At 46.5% G+C, this 22397-nt stretch overlaps 1 protein-coding gene across 1 annotated transcript in view; it reads left to right on the plus strand.

Moving 5' to 3' along the window:
• The window catches only part of LOC106587577 (protein naked cuticle homolog 1), a 37927-nt gene extending 16919 nt beyond the window's left edge, over positions 1-21008 (plus strand). Inside the window, exons 4-10 of the mRNA XM_014176100.3 lie at positions 5674-5731; positions 11864-11970; positions 12140-12235; positions 13711-13858; positions 16710-16791; positions 16964-17130; positions 17665-21008. Coding sequence (XP_014031575.1) covers positions 5674-5731; positions 11864-11970; positions 12140-12235; positions 13711-13858; positions 16710-16791; positions 16964-17130; positions 17665-18203 — 1197 coding nt within the window. The 3' untranslated portion in view covers positions 18204-21008. The remainder of the gene's footprint in view (positions 1-5673; positions 5732-11863; positions 11971-12139; positions 12236-13710; positions 13859-16709; positions 16792-16963; positions 17131-17664) is intronic.
• Positions 21009-22397: the final 1389 nt, after the last annotated feature.

Consider the following 22397-nt stretch of genomic DNA (forward strand, 5'->3'; position numbering starts at 1 on the left):
TGACCCCACATAGGACAAAGGTCACCAGGCAGGCCTGTGATTGGCTCATTGGCCTGACACGACAGGTCAAGATGGATGGCTCTTTTTAAGGTCAGCTGATTACCATGCTTATAGCCAGTGGAAAACACGGTCATTGAAGATAAAGAATAAAGGTTGGCTGAACAAAAGATGCAATCACTGAAAAACATTTTAAGAATAGTATAAATTCTTTGATAACGTCACTTGTGTATTGAAGCCCACATTGGCCCTGAAGCTGAGAGGATGAAACAACTTTGAAGTGTGAATTTAAAAAAATCAGTAAGCATCCTGTGTGAAGTCTTCCATCTATTGAGCCAGCCAAGAATCCATCAATGAACAAAAACAAGTCCTAAACCTTTTTTAGAACCCCTTAACCTCCTAAAAGAGGACAGAGGTCACTAGTCAGTATCCCCATTCCCTAATCCTCAAACCTGGGAGCTGTGGGGTCCCTGTGAGCTCCCCAGGAAGAAAAGAGTAGTCAGTCCCACAGTAGAGAGGGGTGAGGGCCTGAGGGGTACGGGCCAGGGCCAGGTCCTCCATTGATCTAAATGGAGATGCTGAGATGGCAGGGAGGGGCTGAAGACAATGGAGTGCTCAGTGTGTCACCACCAGAGTCAGAAGTGAAGTTCAGGGGATTAAACTTCATTCTCATAGCGCTGAATAAAGCTGGTCCAGCCCTCTGTCCAGCCCTCTGCCTGCCTGGTGAGGAGGTGAGGACCTGAGCCTCACTGAAAGTGTTATTGTAGCTCCATTAAAGCCTGCTGATGGGGCCACAACAGGCCCTGGAGCTGCTGGACAAAGAGAGTGGCCTTATTGTTCCTTTGGGACAATAGAACGAGAGACATTCAGTCACCTCACTGCCAGGACCAGAGGAATTTTAAGATGGGGAATTTTAGGCAGTTCTGGTCTGAGTTTAAACATTTGAGTGTTTGTCGAATTGCCCAGTTCTCCAAACGGCACATTCTAAAAAGTAGGAGAGAAAAAATATACTTCAAATGATTATTTCTGCCTAGTTCTGTTGTTTCTCTTATATTCCTTCTGCCATTTAGCGGTCAGGTCTTTTGATGAGGGGATGAGAGAAACAACAGGAGGGAGGGAGAGTGTGAGTGAAACAAGGGAGGGAGAGTGTGAGTGAAACAAGGGAGGGAGAGTGTGAGTGAAACAAGGGAGGGAGAGTGTGAGTGAAACGAGGGAGGGAGAGTGTGAGTGAAACGAGGGAGGGAGAGTGTGAGTGAAACGAGGGAGGGAGAGTGTGAGTGAAACGAGGGAGGGAGAGTGTGAGTGAAACGAGGGAGGGAGAGTGTGAGTGAAACGAGGGAGGGAGAGTGTGAGTGAAACGAGGGAGGGAGAGTGTGAGTGAAACGAGGGAGGGAGAGTGTGAGTGAAACGAGGGAGGGAGAGTGTGAGTGAAACGAGGGAGGGAGAGTGTGAGTGAAACGAGGGAGGGAGAGTGTGAGTGAAACGAGGGAGGGAGAGTGTGAGTGAAACGAGGGAGGGAGGGAGAGTGTGTGTGGAGGGAGGGAGGGAGTGTGTGAGTGAAACGAGGGAGGGAGGGAGTGTGTGAGTGAAACGAGGGAGGGAGGGAGAGTGTGTGTGGAGGGAGGGAGGGAGTGTGTGAGTGAAACGAGGGAGGGAGGGAGTGTGTGAGTGAAACGAGGGAGGGAGGGAGTGTGTGAGTGAAACGAGGGAGGGAGGGAGGGAGTGTGTGAGTGAAACGAGGGAGGGAGGGAGGGAGAGTGTGTGTGAAACGAGGGAGGGAGGGAGAGTGTGTGTGAAACGAGGGAGGGAGGGAGAGTGTGTGTGAAACGAGGGAGGGAGGGAGAGTGTGTGTGAAACGAGGGAGGGAGGGAGAGTGTGTGTGAAACGAGGGAGGGAGGGAGAGTGTGTGTGAAACGAGGGAGGGAGGGAGAGTGTGTGTGAAACGAGGGAGGGAGGGAGAGTGTGTGTGAAACGAGGGAGGGAGGGAGAGTGTGTGTGAAACGAGGGAGGGAGGGAGTGTGTGTGTGAAACGAGGGAGGGAGGGAGTGTGTGTGTGAAACGAGGGAGGGAGGGAGTGTGTGAGTGAAACGAGGGAGGGAGAGTGTGAAACGAGGGAGGGAGTGTGTGAGTGAAACGAGGGAGGGAGAGTGTGAAACGAGGGAGGGAGTGTGTGAGTGAAACGAGGGAGGGAGGGAGAGTGTGAAACGAGGGAGGGAGGGAGAGTGTGTGAAACGAGGGAGGGAGGGAGGGAGTGTGTGAGTGAAACGAGGGAGGGAGGGAGTGTGTGTGAAACGAGGGAGGGAGGGAGTGTGTGTGAAACGAGGGAGGGAGGGAGAGTGTGAGTGAAACGAGGGAGGGAGAGTGTGTGAGTGAAACGAGGGAGGGAGGGAGTGTGTGTGTGGAGGGAGGGAGAGTGTGTGTGTGTGGAGGGAGGGAGAGTGTGTGTGAAACGAGGGAGGGAGGGAGAGTGTGTGTGGAGGGAGGGAGAGTGTGTGTGAAACGAGGGAGGGAGGGAGTGTGTGAGTGAAACGAGGGAGGGAGGGAGTGTGTGAGTGAAACGAGGGAGGGAGGGAGTGTGTGAGTGAAACGAGGGAGGGAGGGAGTGTGAGTGAAACGAGGGAGGGAGGGAGTGTGTGAGTGAAACGAGGGAGGGAGGGAGTGTGTGAGTGAAACGAGGGAGGGAGGGAGTGTGTGAGTGAAACGAGGGAGGGAGTGTGTGAGTGAAACGAGGGAGGGAGGGAGTGTGTGAGTGAAACGAGGGAGGGAGGGAGTGTGTGAGTGAAACGAGGGAGGGAGGGAGTGTGTGAGTGAAACGAGGGAGAGTGTGTGAAACGAGGGAGGGAGGGAGAGTGTGTGAAACGAGGGAGGGAGGGAGAGTGTGTGAAACGAGGGAGGGAGGGAGAGTGTGTGAAACGAGGGAGGGAGGGAGGGAGAGTGAGTGAAACGAGGGAGGGAGGGAGGGAGGGAGAGTGAGTGAAACGAGGGAGGGAGGGAGGGAGAGTGAGTGAAACGAGGGAGGGAGGGAGGGAGAGTGAGTGAAACGAGGGAGGGAGGGAGGGAGAGTGAGTGAAACGAGGGAGGGAGGGAGAGTGAGTGAAACGAGGGAGGGAGAGTGAAACGAGGGAGGGAGAGTGTGAGTGAAGGGAGGGAGGGAGGGAGAGTGTGAGTGAAACGAGGGAGGGTGTGAGTGAAACGAGGGAGGGAGAAACGAGAGGAGGGCGAGAGAGGGAGTGGTTTTTACTGAATGTATAAAAACATTAAGCAGAGTTGCCAAGAGCAGATCCCAGAGTAACCCCAGCATACTAATAATACTGCTGCCATCCATCACAGACAACAACCAATTAGCACATTCCTCTTTCCCCTGTTCTCATGTTCTTGGCTAATCCCTTCATTTTGTGTCATTCATCAAAAACAGAAAATGTGCTCGACTCAATACTGTGCGTGTGTGATAGAGGGTGTGTGTGTACTTTGAGAGTTTGGTTGGAGGGATGTTGCTCATTGTAACTAAAACCCAGCCGCCTTCATTGTTTGATTTCAGAGCACAAACCCTGGTGAGAGAGGCTGGAAGAATGTTGATTTTTTTTCTGGGGGTTTATGGAAGGAGACTGGGGCCAGGGCTGGGTCCTGGGCTGGAGTTACTGTACAGGCCTGGACCTTAATTGTGAAGAGTACTGTAGACCTGGAGCTCTGTGGCTGTGGTGCCAATACTGGCTGCAGTACTACTGACAATTAAGTTGTCAGCTGGCACTCCAGAGCCGCCCTCCTCCGACCTGAAGAACTCTGCCTGACCTGCAGAGATGGTCCTGACGCCACTCAGGGACAGCCATCTGACTGCAGCTCTCTCTGTCTCCGTCTCTCTCTCACACACACACACGCGCTACACAGTACAGCTTAAACTGTACTACATTCAGAGCCCTCTGCTGAGGGTCTGTAAATACAAGGCATTCAGAAATGTGTTACAGATGTGTGCTGGCAGCAGGATTTCAGCAGCGCTGAGATATTCAGGTTTGAGTGTGTTCTTGTGTTGGACAGGGATATCTTTTAAAGCAGCGTACACATGGAGAGGCTCTCCTGTTACTTACCCTGTCTGCTGCAGACTGCTCTACTGGCTGCCTCTCAAAGGCAAAGCAGGGGGTGAGCGCCTAAGCAGCAACACAACACCGCTTCATATAACTCTCTCCCCACCGCCCACTCCCCTCCTCTCTCGCGCTCTACTCTCAATCTTTCCACACAGACAGTGTCTGATTTTTATCTCCTGGGCTGGCTTCTTTTGGGCCTGACCATATTAGTCTGGGTCAGGCCTAATTTAAATAGCAGGCTGGTAAGGTTTCGGCTCAGAGGGAAAGAGAGGAACCTGGCTACATCCTGAGGAGGTTTTAATGATTCAGACAGCATCAGTCAAGCTGTGTCCCAAATGGCACCCTACTCCATATTTAGTGCACTAGTAGTTAGTTAGTTAGTCAGTCAGTCAGTCAGTCAGTCAGTGATGTGGTGTATACTCCTCCTGAGGGGCCACCCCACTGGGTACACTACAGAGCTGCTCTACTAGGCTGACTGGGCTAGGATCACACCAGCTGAACTCTACCTCTCTACTGGATTAAACCCAAATCTCTCCTACACGTTCTCACTCATAAATCCCCCTCTTTAACACAGAGAGGAGAGGGGAGAAATGCACTGAGAGAGCGATACAGAGAGAGGGGGAGCGATCTACACAGAGAGAGGGGGAGCGATCTACACAGAGAGAGGGGGAGAGATCGACACAGAGAGCTAGTAGCTCCACATAGAGTAGATCAAGCAGCTCAGGTGTTTTTGATTTGATTGCTGTGTTTATCATGTAGTTAGTATGTCTCTGGGTTTATATCTGTGTAGGCTTATGGTATGAGAGTGTTTTCAGTAGTATATATGTCAATGCCAGAGAGAGCTTTTTCTGATGTGTGTGCGAACGAGAACTCTCAGATCAGGGGTGTGTGTGCCGAACGAGAACTCTCAGATCAGGGGTGTGTGTGTGTGTAATGGTTATTGGGCCAGATGACTGTAATGCCACAGAGACACCTGAGTTGGCATTTTCCATGGTGAAGCCCTGTGCTAACATATCACGCAGTCCCATTGGTATGCACTCACAGACACAGCTGCCAGGAGAGGAGAGGGGCTCGGGTCGGGTGGACTGAATCCCACCAGCGTATCGCTACCCCCAATGACGATAGACCCCGTCACGGAAATAACCTCACAGACAACCCACAATTCCCCACAGGAAGAGTGTGATTGTGACCAGTGATTGAGGCCGTTCTTTGACCAACTCCAGTACTGTGTGGCAGTCAGTCGTACGCTCACTCTGTTTAGATTCTTCAATCACAGTACTGTCTTCTCTAACTTTCTGGTTCTGCTCAGCTTCATCTCACTGTTGTCAAACAAGCTCTAAATTATATAGAGCTGAATACTGTCATTTGGATTTAGCCATGCCAGTATGTATTGGCGGCTCTAATGTAGATCTCCAGTGTCTATCTAGAATACTTTGTTTATATGGTGATTATACTCTTCCTCCCTACTTCCTCTCCACTCTTCCTCTCTACAAACATGGAAATAAACTCTGTAGCTAAATCTGGTGGAATATATATTTGTTGTGCATGGTCCGTGACAAATACACTAAAATAAATGTCTCTGTTTCTCTTTCTCCAGGATTTGTTGGACAAGGCGTGTGCAGAGGGGATCAGTGATGAACATTACCGTTTAGAAGGTAGGACCCCCCCCCCACTAAGCTCCTCAAATGTGCTGATGAGATGGATGTATGGAACCCCTCCCCCAGTCCCTCTCTCCCCCTTTACCTACCTTCTCCTTTCCTCCCCCTTTCTCTCACCTGGCCCTCCCCTCCCCCTCTGTGCTTTGCAATCCACCTCCATCTATTCTGTTTTGCCCCTGTGTGGTGTGATCCTGGATTAAGGAATCAGGGTGGAAGGCCTCCCCCTTCATCTGAACTGAGCTGGAAAAGAGCACCAGAGCTCTGTTGTGCTACCTAACTGGCAGCAGGGGAGACTGGGATAGGACCAGCCCAGATATGTGGGTCAGGGTGTCTCGGCTGGCTAGTTTTGTTGTTGAGTTGAACTAGTTCAGGCTGGTTTATTTTAAGGGGTGGGCCAGGTATGCTTTGGTCCTCATAACGTTGCAATATCGAATCCCCGAGCTGACAAGGTAAAAATTGGTCGTTCTGCCCCTGAACAAGGCAGCTAACCCACTGTTCATAGGCCGCCATTGAAAATAAGAATTTGTTCTTAACTGACTTGCCTAGTTAGGTAAAATAAAAATCTCCACATACAAGTAACTTAAGCCCTGGTGAAAAGCACTATATATACAACCTATTATAGAACATGTACAGTGGGGCAAAAAAGTATTTAGTCAGCCACCAGTTGTGCAAGTTCTCCCACTTAAAAAGATGAGAGAGGCCTGTAATTTTCATCATAGGTACACGTCAACTATGACAGACAAAATGAGAAAAAAAAATCCAGAAAATCACATTGTAGGACTTTTAATGAATTTATTTGCAAATTATGGTGGAAAATAAGTATTTGGTCACCTACAAACAAGCAAGATTTCTGGCTCTCACAGACCTGTAACTTCTTTAAGAGGCTCCTCTGTCCTCCACTCGTTACCTGTATTAATGGCACCTGTTTGAACTCGTTATCAGTATAAAAGACACCTGTCCACAACCTCAAACAGTCACATTCCAAACTCCACTATGGCCAAGACCAAAGAGCTGTCAAAGGACACCAGAAACAAAATTGTTGACCTGCACCAGGCTGGGAAGACTGAATCTGCAATAGGTAAGCAGCTTGGTTTGAAGAAATCAACTGTGGGAGCAATTATTAGGAAATGGAAGACATACAAGACCACTGATAATCTCCCTCGATCTGGGGCTCCATGCAAGATCTCACCCCGTGGGGTCAAAATGATCACAAGAACGGTGAGCAAAAATCCCAGAACCACACGGGGGGACCTAGTGAATGACCTGCAGAGAGCTGGGACAAAAGTAACAAAGCCTACCATCAGTAACACACTACGCCGCCAGGGACTCAAATTCTGCAGCCAGTACATGTCCAGGCCCGTCTGAAGTTTGCTAGAGAGCATTCGATTGATCCAGAAGAGGATTGGGAGAATGTCATATGGTCAGATGAAACCAAAATATAACTTTTTGGTAAAAACTCACCTCGTCGTGTTTGGAGGACAAAGAATGCTGAGTTGCATCCAAAGAACACCATACCTACTGTGAAGCATGGGGGTGGAAACATCATGCTTTGGGGCTGTTTTTCTGCAAAGGGACCAGGACGACTGATCCGTGTAAAGGAAAGAATGAATGGGGCCATGTATCGTGAGATTTTGAGTGAAAACCTCCTTCCATCAGCAAGGGCATTGAAGATGAAACGTGGCTGGGTCTTTCAGCATGACAATGATCCCAAACACACCGCCCGGGCAACGAAGGAGTGGCTTCGTAAGAAGCATTTCAAGGTCCTGGAGTGGCCTAGCCAGTCTCCAGATCTCAACCCCATAGAAAATCTTTGGAGGGAGTTGAAAGTCCGTGTTGCCCAGCGACAGCCCCAAAACATCACTGCTCTAGAGGAGATCTGCATGGAGGAATGGGCCAAAATACCAGCAACAGTGTGTGAAAACCTTGTGAAGACTTACAGAAAACGTTTGACCTGTGTCATTGCCAACAAAGGGTATATAACAAAGTATTGAGAAACTTTTGTTATTGACCAAATACTTATTTTCCACCATAATTTGCAAATAAATTCATTAAAAATCCTACAATGTGATTTTAAGGATTTTTTTTTCTCATTTTGTCTGTCATAGTTGAAGTGTACCTATGATGAAAATTACAGGCCTCTCATCTTTTTAAGTGGGAGAACTTGCACAATTGGTGGCTGACTAAATACTTTTTTGCCCCACTGTAATTATGGTAACGTTAAATGACCATTCACACCACACCGTGTTCATGTCAAAATCCCTCCCTGTGTCTGCTTAGGAGCCATCTTGCTTCCTTTCTCTTCCCCTCATTCTCAGAAGAGTAGACACACCATGGTTCTCTTACAGACTCTGTAAGTACTATTTGTGGTACGTTTCAGGCAGAACTTATGAGAGACAACTTATTATCAAAGTAGTTCTTGATTACCGTTTGGTGCAATTCTTCTTTAGACCTGGGGGTCACTAACAGATTTCTTAAATCACATTTAAACTTGAATGAAAGCCGTATTGGAGCATTCCGGCTTTTTGATTCTTTATAACCCAGGAATGAAAGTGGTTTGTTGAAGGGGAAAGGGACAGACATAGAGAGCCAGAGAGAGGTTACAGATGATCATTAGACCAAAGCACATATAAAAGCTTGTCTTTCCTCAGGGCTTCAGTAAGCATTTTCAAAGTTTGTGAGGATTAAAAAATAACTTGCTGGCAAAATTGCAAAGAGGGATGAAGCAAAAGGGATCCAAGATGGTAGTGTGTTTTGACTCTTTGGATCTTGCAGTTACATCCTCCGTGACTTTTCAAATGTAGTTTTCATAAGGCCATTAACCTCTATGGGCTAGGTGGGACGCTTGCGTCCCACCTACGTAACAGCCACTTGCAGCCTGTGGCGCGATTTTCAAAACCTTAAAAATCCTATTACTTCAATTTCTCAAACATATGACTATTTTACAGCTATTTAAAGACAAGACTCTCGTTAATCTAACCACACTGTCCGATTTCAAAAAGGCTTTACAACGAAAGCAAAACATTAGATTATGTCAGCAGAGTACCAAGCCAGAAATAATCAGACACCCATTTTTCAAGCCAGCATATAATGTCACCAAAACCCAGAAGACAGCTAAATGCAGCACTCACCTTTGATGATACAATACATGCATGTTTTGTTCAATCAAGTTCATATTTATATCAAAAACCAGCTTTTTACATTAGCATGTGACGTTCAGAACTAGCATACCCCCCGCAAACTTCTGGGGAATTCGCTAACATTTTACTAAATTACTCACGATAAACGTTCACAAAAAGCATAACAATTATTTTAAGAATTATAGATACAGACCTCCTCTATGCACTCGATATGTCCGATTTTAAAATAGCTTTTTGGTGAAAGCACATTTTGCAATATTCTAAGTACATAGCCCAGACATCACGGGCTCGCTATTTAGACACCCGGCAAGTTTAGCACTCACCATAATCATATTTACTATTATAAAAGTTTGATTACCTTTTGTTGTCTTCGTCAGAATGCACACCCAGGACTGCTACTTCAATAACAAATGTTGGTTTGGTCCAAAATAATCCATCGTTATATCCGAATAGCGGCGTTTTGTTCGTGCGTTCCAGACACTATCCAAAATGGTAAAGAAGTGTCGCGCGCATGGCGCAATTCGTGACAATAAAATTCTAAATATTCCATTACCGTACTTCGAAGCAGGTCAACCGCTGTTTAAAATAAATTTTTACGCCATTTTTCTCGTAGAAAAGCGATAATATTCCGACAGGGAATCTCCTTTTCGGCAAACAGAGGAAAAAATCACAAAGGCGGGGGCGGTCGGGTCACGCGCATAAGCCCAGAGTCCCTTGATCGGCCACTTGAGAAAGGCGATAATGTGTTTCAGCCTGGGGCTGGAATGACGACATTCTGTTTTTTCCCGGGCTCTGAGCGCCTATGGACGACGTGGGAAGTGTCACGTTAGAGCAGAGATCCTTAGTAAAAGATAGAGATGGAAAAGAAGTTCAAGAAATGGTCAGACAGGCCACTTCCTGTAAAGGAATCTCTCAGGTTTTGACCTGCCATTTGAGTTCTGTTATACTCAGACACCATTCAAACAGTTTTAGAAACTTTAGGGTGTTTTCTATCCATATGTAATAAGTATATGCATATTCTAGTTACTGGGTAGGAGTGGTAACCAGATTAAATCGGGCATGTTTTTTATCCAGCCGTGTCAATACTGCCCCCTAGCCCTAACAGGTTAAGTGAGGCTTAGAAGTCCCAATCATCTGTAAAAAAACCTGTATCTCCGTGTCTGGTCACACTTGCTTGACTCTCAGACCAACCACACGGAGGTGAAAGCTGAGAGTGTGTGACAGCGGTCGTGTGGGACAGCGGTCGTGTGTGTGTGTGATGGCAGGGCTGTTGGATCAGGCGTGTTGGCATAGTGAGAGTGCCAGTCCCTCCTCCCCCTCCCTTCAGATCACCAGCATTTAGTTCCACTCATAAAGAGTTCCACTCATATTTCAGTGATGAGGGGGCAGAGTCTGAGAGGGAGATAGCAGATTATGTCTACATAGGGAATAGGGTGCCCTCTGGGACGTATTCCTCTGGGCCTTTTCATTAGCCTGGAGGTAAGCCTCACCATCTCCACATTGGGCTTGTTACCCAACAGATTTTCCCCCTCGCATGGCACAATGGTACCTTTTGAGCATCTGTGATGATCAAAAGACAGGGTTATTTTTTCCTCCAAAAAGTTTTTGCTCCCCAGGACGCTGCCTTTCATTGTGCCTGCAGCCGAGGGGACGGGAGACGGACAGTCATGTTCCTCTCTCTTTGATCTGCTTGGATACGGAGGAAATAGAACGAGGCTGTTGTGTCTGTCTGTCTGCTCCTTTGGCGACCACAACAAACGCTGTTTCAGATTTGACTTGGCTTAATTAATTAGTGATTCTGTTTTACAGCCGGCTGGTCTGATCCTCGGCCAAAAGGTTTGAGAATGGAACTTCAAAGTGCAACAGGGGGGAGGGGGTTGGGGGGGAGCTGAGCTGTGTGCGTGTGCATGTGCATGCATGTGCAGTAACCCAGCCATCTCCTGATTGGTTGGGCAGGAGCACAAGCAAAACCAAATGGCCACCAACTGCGTCCCAATGAAATGGCACCCTATTCCGTAAATAGTGCACTACTTGGACCCATGGAGTGACTCTGTGTATTCATGGCCTCAGCCCATGGCCTATCAGTCTCTTTTTTTCATTTGTAGTACCCAGTCTGAAACATCTCAGAGGTTTTAATTGGATTATGATGAGAGGATATGAAAGGACTGTGACATGTTACAGTAGGAGATGTTGGTGGGCTGACATGCACTATAAGGGTTTCATACTGTAGTTGGGGCCTACTGTTGATGATGTGCGTAGCGGTGGAATAGGATGTGTGTGTGACAGACAAGGTGAGGCCTCCCTATGGACGCTGTCTGTCTGGGCTATATGTCTGGAAGCTATAATACTCAGTGAAACATCCAGCATTATGAGCTCAGCTACAGTGGGCACAGAGACCGAGGCAGGGCTCCCATGGGGTTCTTTGATGTTCAGATCAGATGATGTTCCCACTTTAGAATGTAATATCTTAAGCCACATTATACAGTAGCATCATGTCCTGTTCTTGGCATGTAGGGTGTGTTATGTCTGTTCAGTTCCATGTTCTATTCATCCACCTCCTCACCCATTCCTGGGGCTATGTTAGCACTTTCCCATGGCAATGATTTGCATCCAAGCCCCGAAGTATTTTGTGTCTGTGTGTTATGCTTATTCATACACTGGATTCTTCACGTAGCTTACTGTAATATATTTACTGCTGTACATATCATTCTTAGTTGATCTTGTGTACATTCTCCCGGTGTACGTACATATAGTTTGTATTTGATTACTGCTACAGTGCTATTTGGGTTGTTAATCAGATTTGTCCCGCCGTTGTTGATTTTTATTTTTTTGTATTTTCTTTCCTTACATTTTATTTGACATTAGTGCACAGCACTAATGTTAGGAGCTAGTAATATTAGCATTTTGCTGCACCTGCTACAAGATCTGCTAAACTGTGTACGTGACCAGTAAACTTGTATTTGATCATTTGGTTGCGTGTGTGTTCTTACAGTGGCTCTGCCCCCGGAGAAGACGGTGGACAGTTGCTGTGTGGAGGAGAAGATGCAGGGGAGAGGGAGCCAGGCGCCCACAGGGACACAGAAACAGCTCCAGTTTGAAGTGAGTGTGAAGTTGACCTGTGAACCACCAACGTGGACCATTTATTAGTGCTTCTGGGAAAAACTAGAGCGACAATATAATACTCTTTTATGGATGGAAGGAGGCACACTTGCATGCACACACAGTCGTGAATGTATTGATACTTATATTGCAATGCGATTCGTTTCAGGAGCTTGAGTGTGCCGTCTCTGTAGAGGAAGACAACAGACAGGAGTGGACGTTCACGCTGTATGATTTTGACAACAATGGCAAGGTCACCAGAGAGGTAATGGTTCAAACACATTTTATATTTAAACATACTCTAACGCATAACAGGGCACTTTCCTTTTTTTTACCCGCTCATGATCTTTTCCTCTTTCAAACTAATACACACATGCACATACATAGACTAAGTTAGACACAACCAGATGAAGTTACATTCATCCACTTCAATAATACAGCCACTAGGAACCAAAGAGACTTTTTCCTTCCCAGCGATAGATACCCAGTGGCTGGCTGCTGCATTGTAAAGATCTGAGCAGTGCCGTCAGAGAGGCCTGTATTTTTGGAGAGCTGAGTTGAAACGGTGTGAAGAGACTGAAGCCGTCCTCTGTGTGGTGGGATGGTTGGATCTCCAGTTTCTTTGGCATCGCCCATGGCCCCGCGGCACATGAGACGGCAGGCGGCAGCTCACACAAAAAGAAGAAGGAAATGGCTTTCTTCTCCAGCTCCGTTTCTTATTTCTTGAGACGTATGAAAAAATGGAAACTAAAAATGACATAGGAGGCTTTTTTTTAATGTCTTAGCGTTTGAAACGGTATCTGGAGCCAGTCCCCATAGAGCTCATAATAGGCCTTTATGTTGCATTCAGAGAGGGGCAAGGCAATAGGAATGCAGGCATTTGGATGTTTTAGAGGAGCGAGAGCAGAAGCTAGGCTAACAGGCCCAAAGAGGTTCTAATTTCTGAGTGGTTTTGTAAGCCCCTTTTCTTGGCAGTGGCAGTCCAGGGAACATTAGTAGAAATGCAGTAATTACCTTCAGAGGGAAATGCTAACAAGACTTGAAATATGTATAATTAAACATACTATGTTTTTGATCCATCTGTGGATGTTCATGTTGCTCTCTTCCTAAACAGGCTTTTAAAGACTTAAGCGAGTGCAGATTTCAGATGTCTGCTCTATGCTCACTGACTTTGTGTGGATGTTATTCAGCCTTTCTGTCTCTCCTACAGGATTTTCCCTCTTATTTTCTCTCTTTCTTATTCTGTCTGACTCTTAGCCCTGAGGCAAAGGTCTGTGCTATGGCCCTCAGCTACTCAACTCTTTCAAAGAGCGAGAAAGAGAGAGCTACTGAGAGGGAGATACTACTTTTAAAAGCTCTTAATTGAACCACTGCCAAAGTTACACTAACCACCATAAAAAGCCTACAGAGAGAAAGGGTAATGAAGGCTCTATCTATTAAGAGCAGAGCTGCTATAGTGGGTTGTGCATCAGTTCATCTTTTAGCACTTCTCCTCCCACCTCCCAGACATATCTTGTCATGCATTTATCCCATCTTTGTACTCCCTCTTTGTACTCCCTGCCTGATCACTTTACAGGGAGAACACTGAAATAAAACAACTGACAACTCTGCATGTTCTTCTCGTCATCTCTCCTGTTTGCCTGTAACATGCTAGACAGACTACAGTAACTGAGTTGTCGGCTGTGCACTAACTCAGACCATCTCTCGCTCTCTCCCCCCCCCCCCCCCCCCCCCCCCCAGGACATCACCAGCCTGCTCCACACCATCTATGAGGTGGTGGACACGTCGGTCAACCATTCCCCCAGCAGCAGCAAGACACTGCGGGTCAAGCTCTCCGTGGCCCCCGACTCCAGCCAGCGCTGGCAGAGCTGCACACAGGGCACCGCAGGTAACCACCAGGCTGGGGGAGGATCACAGGGCTGGGGAGGGAGGGAGGATGGGGCAGACAGGGGACCAGAAGGGGGAGGAGAGCGAGCGGTGTTCTTTGGGCTCCCCTACTTGACTGTTCTGCTGTCAGCACATCCAGAGTCTTGTTTGTTGTCATGCAGAAAGGCACCTGCTTCAGGCATGTCAGACTCCTCTCTCTCCCTCTCTCTCTCACTCTCTGCCTGTCTCTCCATCTCTCCGGCACAATGGGGTTCATTTTTAATGATGGGAGTAGTGACAGAGCTGAGAACCCCCCAGTGCCTTCAAATACTGTGAAAGAAACCTTAAGAGATGCACCAACCCCTTTTGATAACCACAACCATTTTATTTTTCTCCAAAGTGTTTCTTCTTCTCCCTCACCCCCCCACTTCTCAGAGCTGTCGGTAAAATATAGCTACATTCAATGTAACTTTTCTAACTGACGACTTGGTAAACAAGTATTGAGAATAAATAAAAAATTGCTACAAAATATGATGCCCTGTTTGTTTACTTCCTGTTGTTGGGGCTATTTATAATGTCAAGCGATTCAAAAGAAGCAGGCTTTGAAAACAAACCATTAGCTGGCTGTCTTCATGCTAATTTCAAACCACAACATATCTCACTTCATTAATAAACTCTGGATTATATATACAGTACTAGAGGTCGACCGACTCATCGGAATGGCCAATTAATTAGGGCCGATTTCAAGATTTCATAACAATCGTAAATTGGTATGGACACCGATTTGGCCGATTATTATTTAAAAAAAAAAAAAAAAAAAAAAAAAAGGTTTACACCTTTATTTAACTAGGCAAGTCAGTTGAGAACACATTCTTATTTTCAATGACTGCCTAGGAAAGGTGGGTTAACTGCCTTGTTCAGGGGCAGAACGACAGATTTTTACCTTGTCAGCTCGGGGATTCAATCTTGCAACCTTGCGGTTAACTAGTCCAACGCTCTAACCACCTGCTTTACATTGCACTCCACGAGGAACCTGCCTATTACGCGAATGCAGTAAGAAGCCAAGGTAAGTTGCTAGCTAGCATTAAACTTATCTTATAAAAAAAACAATCAATCAATCATAATCACTAGTTAACTACACATGGTTGATGATATTACTAGTTTATCTAGCCTGTCCTGCGTTGCATATAATTGATGCGGTGCACATTCGCGAAAAAGGACTGTCATTGCTCCAACGTGTACCTAACCATAAACATCAATGTCTTTCTTAAAATCAATACACAAGTATATATTTTTAAACCTGCATATTTAGTTAATATTGCCTGCTAACATGAAATACTTTTAACTAGGGAAAATGTGTCACCTCTTGCAACAGAGTCAGGGTATATGCAGCAGTTTGGGCCGCCTGGCTCGTTGCGAACTGTCTGAAGACTATTTCTTCCTAACAAAGACGGCCAACTTCGCCAAACGGGGGATGATTTAACAAAAGTGCATTTGCGAAAAAAGCACTATCGTTGCACGACTGTACCGAACCATAAACATCAATGCCTTTCTTAATATCAATACACAGAAGTATATATTTTTAAACCTGCATATTTAGCTAAAAGAAATCCAAGTTAGCAGGTACTATTAACCAGGTGAAATTGTGGCATCTCTTGCGTTCATTGCACGCAGAGTCAGGGTATATGCAACAGTTTGGGCCGCCTGGCTCGTTGTGAACTAATTTGCCAGAATTTTACGTAATTATGACATAACATTGAAAGTTGTGCAATGTAACAGGAATATTTAGACTTAGGGATGCCACCCGTTAGATAAAATACGGAACGGTTCCGTATTTCAGTGAAAGAATAAACGTTTTGTTTTCGAGATGATAGTTTCCGGATTCGACCATATTAATGACCAGCACTCGTATTTCTTTGTTTTATTATATTATAATTAAGTCTATTATTTGTGTCCCGTGTGGCTCAGTTGGTAGAGCATGGTGTTTGCACGCCACGGTTGTGGGTTCGATTCCCACGGGGGACCAGTACGGGAAAAAATTTATGAAATGTATGCATTCACTACTGTAAGTCGCTCTGGATAAGAGCGTCTGCTAAATGACTAAAATGTAAAAAAAAAAAAAAAATGTAAAAAATATTATTTGATAGAGCAGTCTGACTGAACGGTGGTAGGCACCAGCAGGCTCGTAAGCATTCATTCAAACAGCACTTTCGTGCGTTTTGCCAGCAGCTCTTCGCAATGCTTCAAGCATTGCGCTGTTTATGACTTCAAGCCTATCAACTCCCGAGATTAGGCTGGTTTAACCGATGTGAAATGGCTAGCTAGTTAGCGGGGTGCGCGCTAATAGCGTTTCAAACGTCACTCGCTCTGAGACTTGGAGTAGTTGTTCCCCTTGCTCTGCATGGGTAACGCTGCTTCGAGGGTGGCTGTTGTCGATGTGTTCCTGGTTCGAGCCCAGGTAGGAGCGAGGAGAGGGACGGAAGCTATACTGTTACACTGGCAATACTAAAGAACATCCAATAGTCAAAAGGTATATGCACAATACAAATCATATATTTAGATTTGTGTAACACTTTTTTTGGTTACTACATGATTCCATATGTGTTATTTCATAGTTTTAATGTCTTCACTATTATTCTACAATGTAGAAAATGGTACAAATAAAGAAAAACCCTGGAATGAATAGCTGTTTCCAAACTTTTGACTGGTATTTCTTTCTCTTATATGAGGCCTGGAGTAAATAAATGAAGCATTGTTGTTTTTTTCTCTTTTATAGATCTTCAAAGTAAAAGGCAGTGAACAAAGGTTTCTTTCTTCTGAGAGAAATGTGTGTGTGTGGCTGCTCTTTTTGATAATGTCCTGCTCTCTCACAGACATGCCCCACCCCAGAACCAAGACTGACAAGTGCATTGAAGACCTTAAAAGTGCAGAGAAGAAGTCTCGAGCCCTCCTCAGGTAACATATGTTCTACAGCCTGCATCAAGGTTTTACAAGACAATAATGTACATATTTGACACTAATAACAATCTTTATTTTGACACCGGCAGAATGTATGTTTTAGAATGCGTCTTAGAGAGCTAAAAAACTGCTTCAAGCTGTTGTAAAGTCGCATCTCTCTCCCCTCCAGGCGCCATCACAGTGACCACCACACTATCCAGCACCAGGTTCTGACCCAGCAGGGTCAGGGTCAGAGTCGGGGCTGCCAGCGCCACTGTGTGGATGAGAACCTGGAGCGCAGGAACCACTACCTAGATCTGGCCGGCATCGAGAATTACACATCCCGCTTTGGAGCAGGTGAGCTGGTCCGGGGCGTAGAAAGCCAGAGGGATGGGGAGGCTAGGGCTTGGGGTGATGATGGAGAGATTGGAGACTAGAGGCACTGACCGATCACAGCACCGCGGTACTTTGAAGCTGTGTCCAGATAGAGAGAGGCCTTCATTACCCCAGCACCTGCTTGGAGGGAGACAGGCAGGCAGGTCTGGCCAGTAAAACATCTGGACGCACCAGGGCACAATACGATATGTCTTCAGGGGCCAGGCCTCATGAAGTGAATTAAATTCTGTTTAATATGGGGCTGCTTTTGTTTAAATGTCTGTGTTGACGGGATTATTTTTTTAGTGTGACTTCCCCTCTAGTTCAAAGCAGAAAAATACACTTTGTCCTGTGAAAAAAGAAAGCAGAAAAAATGAAAAGAGGTATTACAAAAGTATTGAACTGGTAATTTTAACGTTTGAGTTATGAACTTCTCAGTCTTTCAATTAAGTTATTGATGTATCAATTTACCCATCATGGGTTATTTATCCTGACCTGTATTTCTCCCCTCTCCAGCCCCCACCACAGAGCCTGTGAAAGCAGAGCCACAGACCCGACCATCGAACCAGACCAGGTCTCGCTCTCATGAACCAGAGAATGGCCACACCTACTCCCACCACCGTCGCTCACAGGTGGCCATGGAGAGCAGCGCTGCCCCAGGCCCTGACACCCTTTGTCCCCCAAGACCGAGTAAAGACTCAGGTAAACACGCTCTGCGCTCCCCCAAGACCCACAGCCGCACGCACCCCACACAGACCACCACGGGCAGGGTGATGAGGAGCAGAGGGGCCCCACCTCCCCCGGCCCTACCCAGCCAGGCCCCCCCTCACCAGTCCTCAGCCCCCTACCGCAGGCACAAGCAGAGGGCCAAGGAGGGCCAACAGCAGTACCGGGCCCTGGGGGCTCCAGTGGGGTCTGTGGTGGAGAAGGAGCAGGTGAGGGTCCTACCCAGTGTGCTCCTCTATGAAGGAGGGCTGGCCCAGATGGTTCAGAGGCACGAGCATCATCACCACCATGAACACCACCACCACTACCACCATTTCTACCAGTCCTGAGCCAGCCAGCCAGCTCTCTGCCCTGCTGCCCCTGGCCCCTGAGCACCTTCTCCGCCCCACCCACCGGGCCGCTGCCAGGCCAGTAGACTCTACAGACAGACAGGCCCCTCCCACACAGCACAGTAACAGCACAGCCAGAACTGTGTCACTGTCAGGGGGAGTTGGGTCTTGCATGGCCCTGTGGGCTAAGAGGACGGGACATCAAGAGGAGTTGGACAGACAGCGGGAGGTGCAGGGTGAAGAGGGTTATTATGGGGTTGTCCAGGCATGAAGAGTCCCTGTGAGGCAGCAGGACAGTGTCTTGGTCTTCAGGCGTGCCAGGAACCAGGAGCAGGACAGGGCAGAGGGATGTAACAGGGGAGCCTGAGAGGAACAGAAGGAGAAAAGAGACTTGGCTGTATGGACTCTCATCCCTCTGTCTGGTTCCATGAAACCCTCTACTCTGAAAAACTAGCTGACTTCAAAGCCATACTGGCACTGCCATCCTCACAGACCTCTACGTTTTGGGGAAGGGGAATCAGAGGTGAAGGGCTGGTTTGGATGGAAAGACTGATGTAAAAAGAAAAAATATATATGATGCTCAGTGTCCAGTGAGTTTGTGTTAGAGAGTGCGTGCGTGCGAAAGAGAAAAATGTGTACATTTGTGTGTATGAATATACTGTGTGTGTGTGTGTGTGTGAGAGAGCATGTGTGCATTGGTTTATATGAATATTTGCGCGTGTGTGTGTGTGGTGTGGTGTCTGTGTGCATGTATTACCTGTCTGCTGTGACACCCCTGTCGCCACTGAAAAGCACTTGTGGGTGCAGTTGCATTGGAGACACTTTGGGCTGTCAGAACAGAGGACTGACAGGCATTGGCTGGATATGATGAAGACAAGATCATCCAGCTCCTGAATCTCACATGCAATACAGGACCCTCCCTGAGAGAACGATGTTGAAATGGTCAGTGAGAATAGAAGACTGTAATCAGCTGCTACCTCTAGTGTTATTAATGGAATTGTTGGTATTATTGTTATTAATCAGATGCTATTTTTCAGTTACATTTTGTTTTATTTTTTAAAGATGATACAATCTGCAATAATGTAGTGTTGAAATGTTCCTACATGTTTTACCTACATATTGTATGTACATATATTATCAACATTATAAGATTTATTTATAATGTGACATTTTGTATCAACAATCTACATTTGTTTCTCACTCAACCCCATTTTCCTGATGTACACTATCGAAAGACCACTATGTATACAATTTAGACCATCAAAGATACAACTCTCTCCCTCTAATATCACCACACACAGTTCTTTCACACAAATGGTCAGTGTACACCTTCTCAAGTACATCTCTGCCTTCTGAACAGTGTCTGTCTAATCGTTGTGGTTAGCAGTTCACAGTAAGGCTCTTTCTCATTAGCTGAATCATAAGTATGTGAGGGTTGACAATCCACAGCAGTCCCATGAGCCTCCAGGTCTGATCATAACACATGACCCTAACCGCTGTCCCCTCATGAGGCATCCCCCTGTCCCCAGCTGTCTGCACCCGTTTCACCAGGCCGCCATCACGCCATGTGTCTCCAGCACTCAGGCAACAAGGCTCTGTTTATGATGCTGGCTGGGCGGGCTGGGCCGGGGTGGAGGCTCTCAGCTGTCTGTCTCATTCCTCTGGTGCTAGGTGACACCAGGCCCAGCCCACAGGCTCCACCAGGACCATAACTCACCCTGCTGAAGGCCTGCTGTCGGACAGGCAGCTTCAACCACACAGGACCTCTCAGATCCTCTCCCACCCTAGGTGAACCATCAGAACCCTACACCACTGTTTAGGACAGGTCACTACGGTATGCCTGCATCTAGTCCAGGAGCTCCTGACCGAGTATCATCTGGTCAGGGTAAAGAGGAAAATACTGTAATCGGCAATGTTCACTCTATTGTTTTTCATCACTGAGCAAATTTCAGGTCTGCTGAGCACAAACTTGAACGTTGTGAAAATTCGAAGTGTGTTTAATGTGAACATTGAGGCGGTAACCGCTTTGTTTTAACAGTGGTCAAGTAGGCTACTGTGGCTATTTCACAATGTAGACCTACTAGACTGGCCTACCATCAAAAACAATGGAGACAATGCATCCCATAATATGTCAACATGGAAATAGCTGTTCTATCATTCAGCCAACAGTAGCAGACAGTGTGTGGTGTTCAATGTAGGCCTACATTCCATGAAACTTTTGAAAAAAACATGCAGGGCTTGAGATTAACCTGTTCATCCATCTGGCCTTCAGACAAGGTGACTCAATGTTGTGTTTGATGCAAGAATCCACTTTATAAAATAAAATGCATTGTTATTCACAATACCATTATTACAGAGAATCAGGCAACATATGCTACCCTCTGCCTATTGGCTACACTGCTCCTTTAAGACAAATATGCAATTTACCTGACTTTTCAAAGATGTCTAGTAATGCACACGATTTGTGCTCTTGTAGGAAGCAATCACTCCCCCATTGCTGACTACAAATGATCTATAACTGGGCTAATAACTGACTAACTAGCGAAAGATATGAACACATGTACACACGTCGCTACATGTAGCTCTGGCTTTGATCTCAAAACAAACTCATCTACTCACCACCACTCATGCTCTAGTTCAGTTCAAAAGTGAATGGCACAGATCCATATATGGCAATGGTCTATTTGCATATAGGCCTACTGCAGGTCTGATTGGTTATGGTGCACCGGTCTATGTAGAGTACAGCCTATGTTGTGCCTGTCAATGCAATAAAATCCTACTCTGATGCGTTCTGCCTACAACAGATCTCTTGCATAGTTTGTTTTGGTATGTTGCATTGAAAGTGGCTTATATTGTATTGATTCGATCACAATTCCTACAGTCAACAGAAACATGTCAAATAATGGGGAAAACTCTAGAAAGTTTGTGCTTCTCTGTGTGGACTGATATTTCATCTGCATGGCAGTCCTGGGGAAGCTGCACGCCCGCTCTCTTGCGCATCTTAGAGGGAACATTGGTAGTCAGTATGAGCTAATAGACCTCGCTACTGGCTATGCGTTGTGAGCAGGTGTGAAGAGTTCACAAATTCCCCTACAGGTGTGTTGAACCTCACACCAGGTGTGTGGACATCAAAGCCAACTTTCCACTCTGGGTTATGTATAGGTTTAGAGCTTTTACTACAAGTTTCCGTTAGTGTGTGTTTTGGGTCAGTTGAGGGAATCTGGTGCATTCCAGTCTTGTCCTGAGTTCCAGTGCTGCCTTCTCTCACATAGCTGCAGACTGTCCATTAGCAGAGGCACCAGTCAAGCTGGCCTCACCACGGGACACAGTCACCCACCTCAGCCACCCCCAAGGGGAACTCAGCTGCACCCCATTCCACAGCCCCTCTCCCCCCTGGAACGCTGCCGCTCTGCGATCTGCTTGGCACTAGCATCTGTCTGGCCTAGCATGGCAGCACCCCATCTGACAGAGCCCATCTCAACACTATAACTCATGTTGTAGTGTTCACACCACTGCAACACCGCAGCTAAACAGTAGAGGTGTGTGTGTGTGTGTGTGGTGTGTGTGTGTGTGTGTGTGTGTGTGTGTGTGTGTGTGTGTGTGTGTGTGTGTGTGAGAGAGAGAGAAGGTGTCTGCAGTGATCCCCTCAGACAGACACTGTGGCTAATAGGCAGGGATCTGCTTGGGTTCTCATCCTCAGTTAAACTTACAATCCCTCCCCCCAACACCACAGGCACTAGATGAATGGTGCCATGTGCCTCTAGAGTACTGTGGTATTAGTGGGGCAGCACTGGAACAGATATCTCTATGGTGTGTCTGAAATGGAGCCCTATTCCCTATATAATGTACAACTTTTGACCAGGGCCCAGGGTCTCTGGTCAAAAATAGTGCACTGTGCCTCTTTAAAGGGACACTCCAGCTTCACCGGCACCTAAAGTTCTGCTCCAGAATGCTCCACTGTATCTTCTTCATCTGTAAATGTATTCAGTTTTGGTATTTACAGACAAGACTGAATTAAATGTTCTCACTGTATTCCATCACTAAATTATGTTTTGTAAAATTACTGTATCTACATGTTAAACTAATGTAAATAGTATATGGACTGCAGAAAGGTTATACCAGTATCGTGTAGAAGGAATAAACGTATTTATAATAATTGAATGACTGAGCGAATATACAGTATTTCTGCCAAGC

This window comes from Salmo salar, chromosome 26 (assembly GCF_965601325.2).
Source record: "Salmo salar chromosome 26, fSalSal1, whole genome shotgun sequence".
NCBI classification, from domain to species: domain Eukaryota; kingdom Metazoa; phylum Chordata; class Actinopteri; order Salmoniformes; family Salmonidae; genus Salmo; species Salmo salar.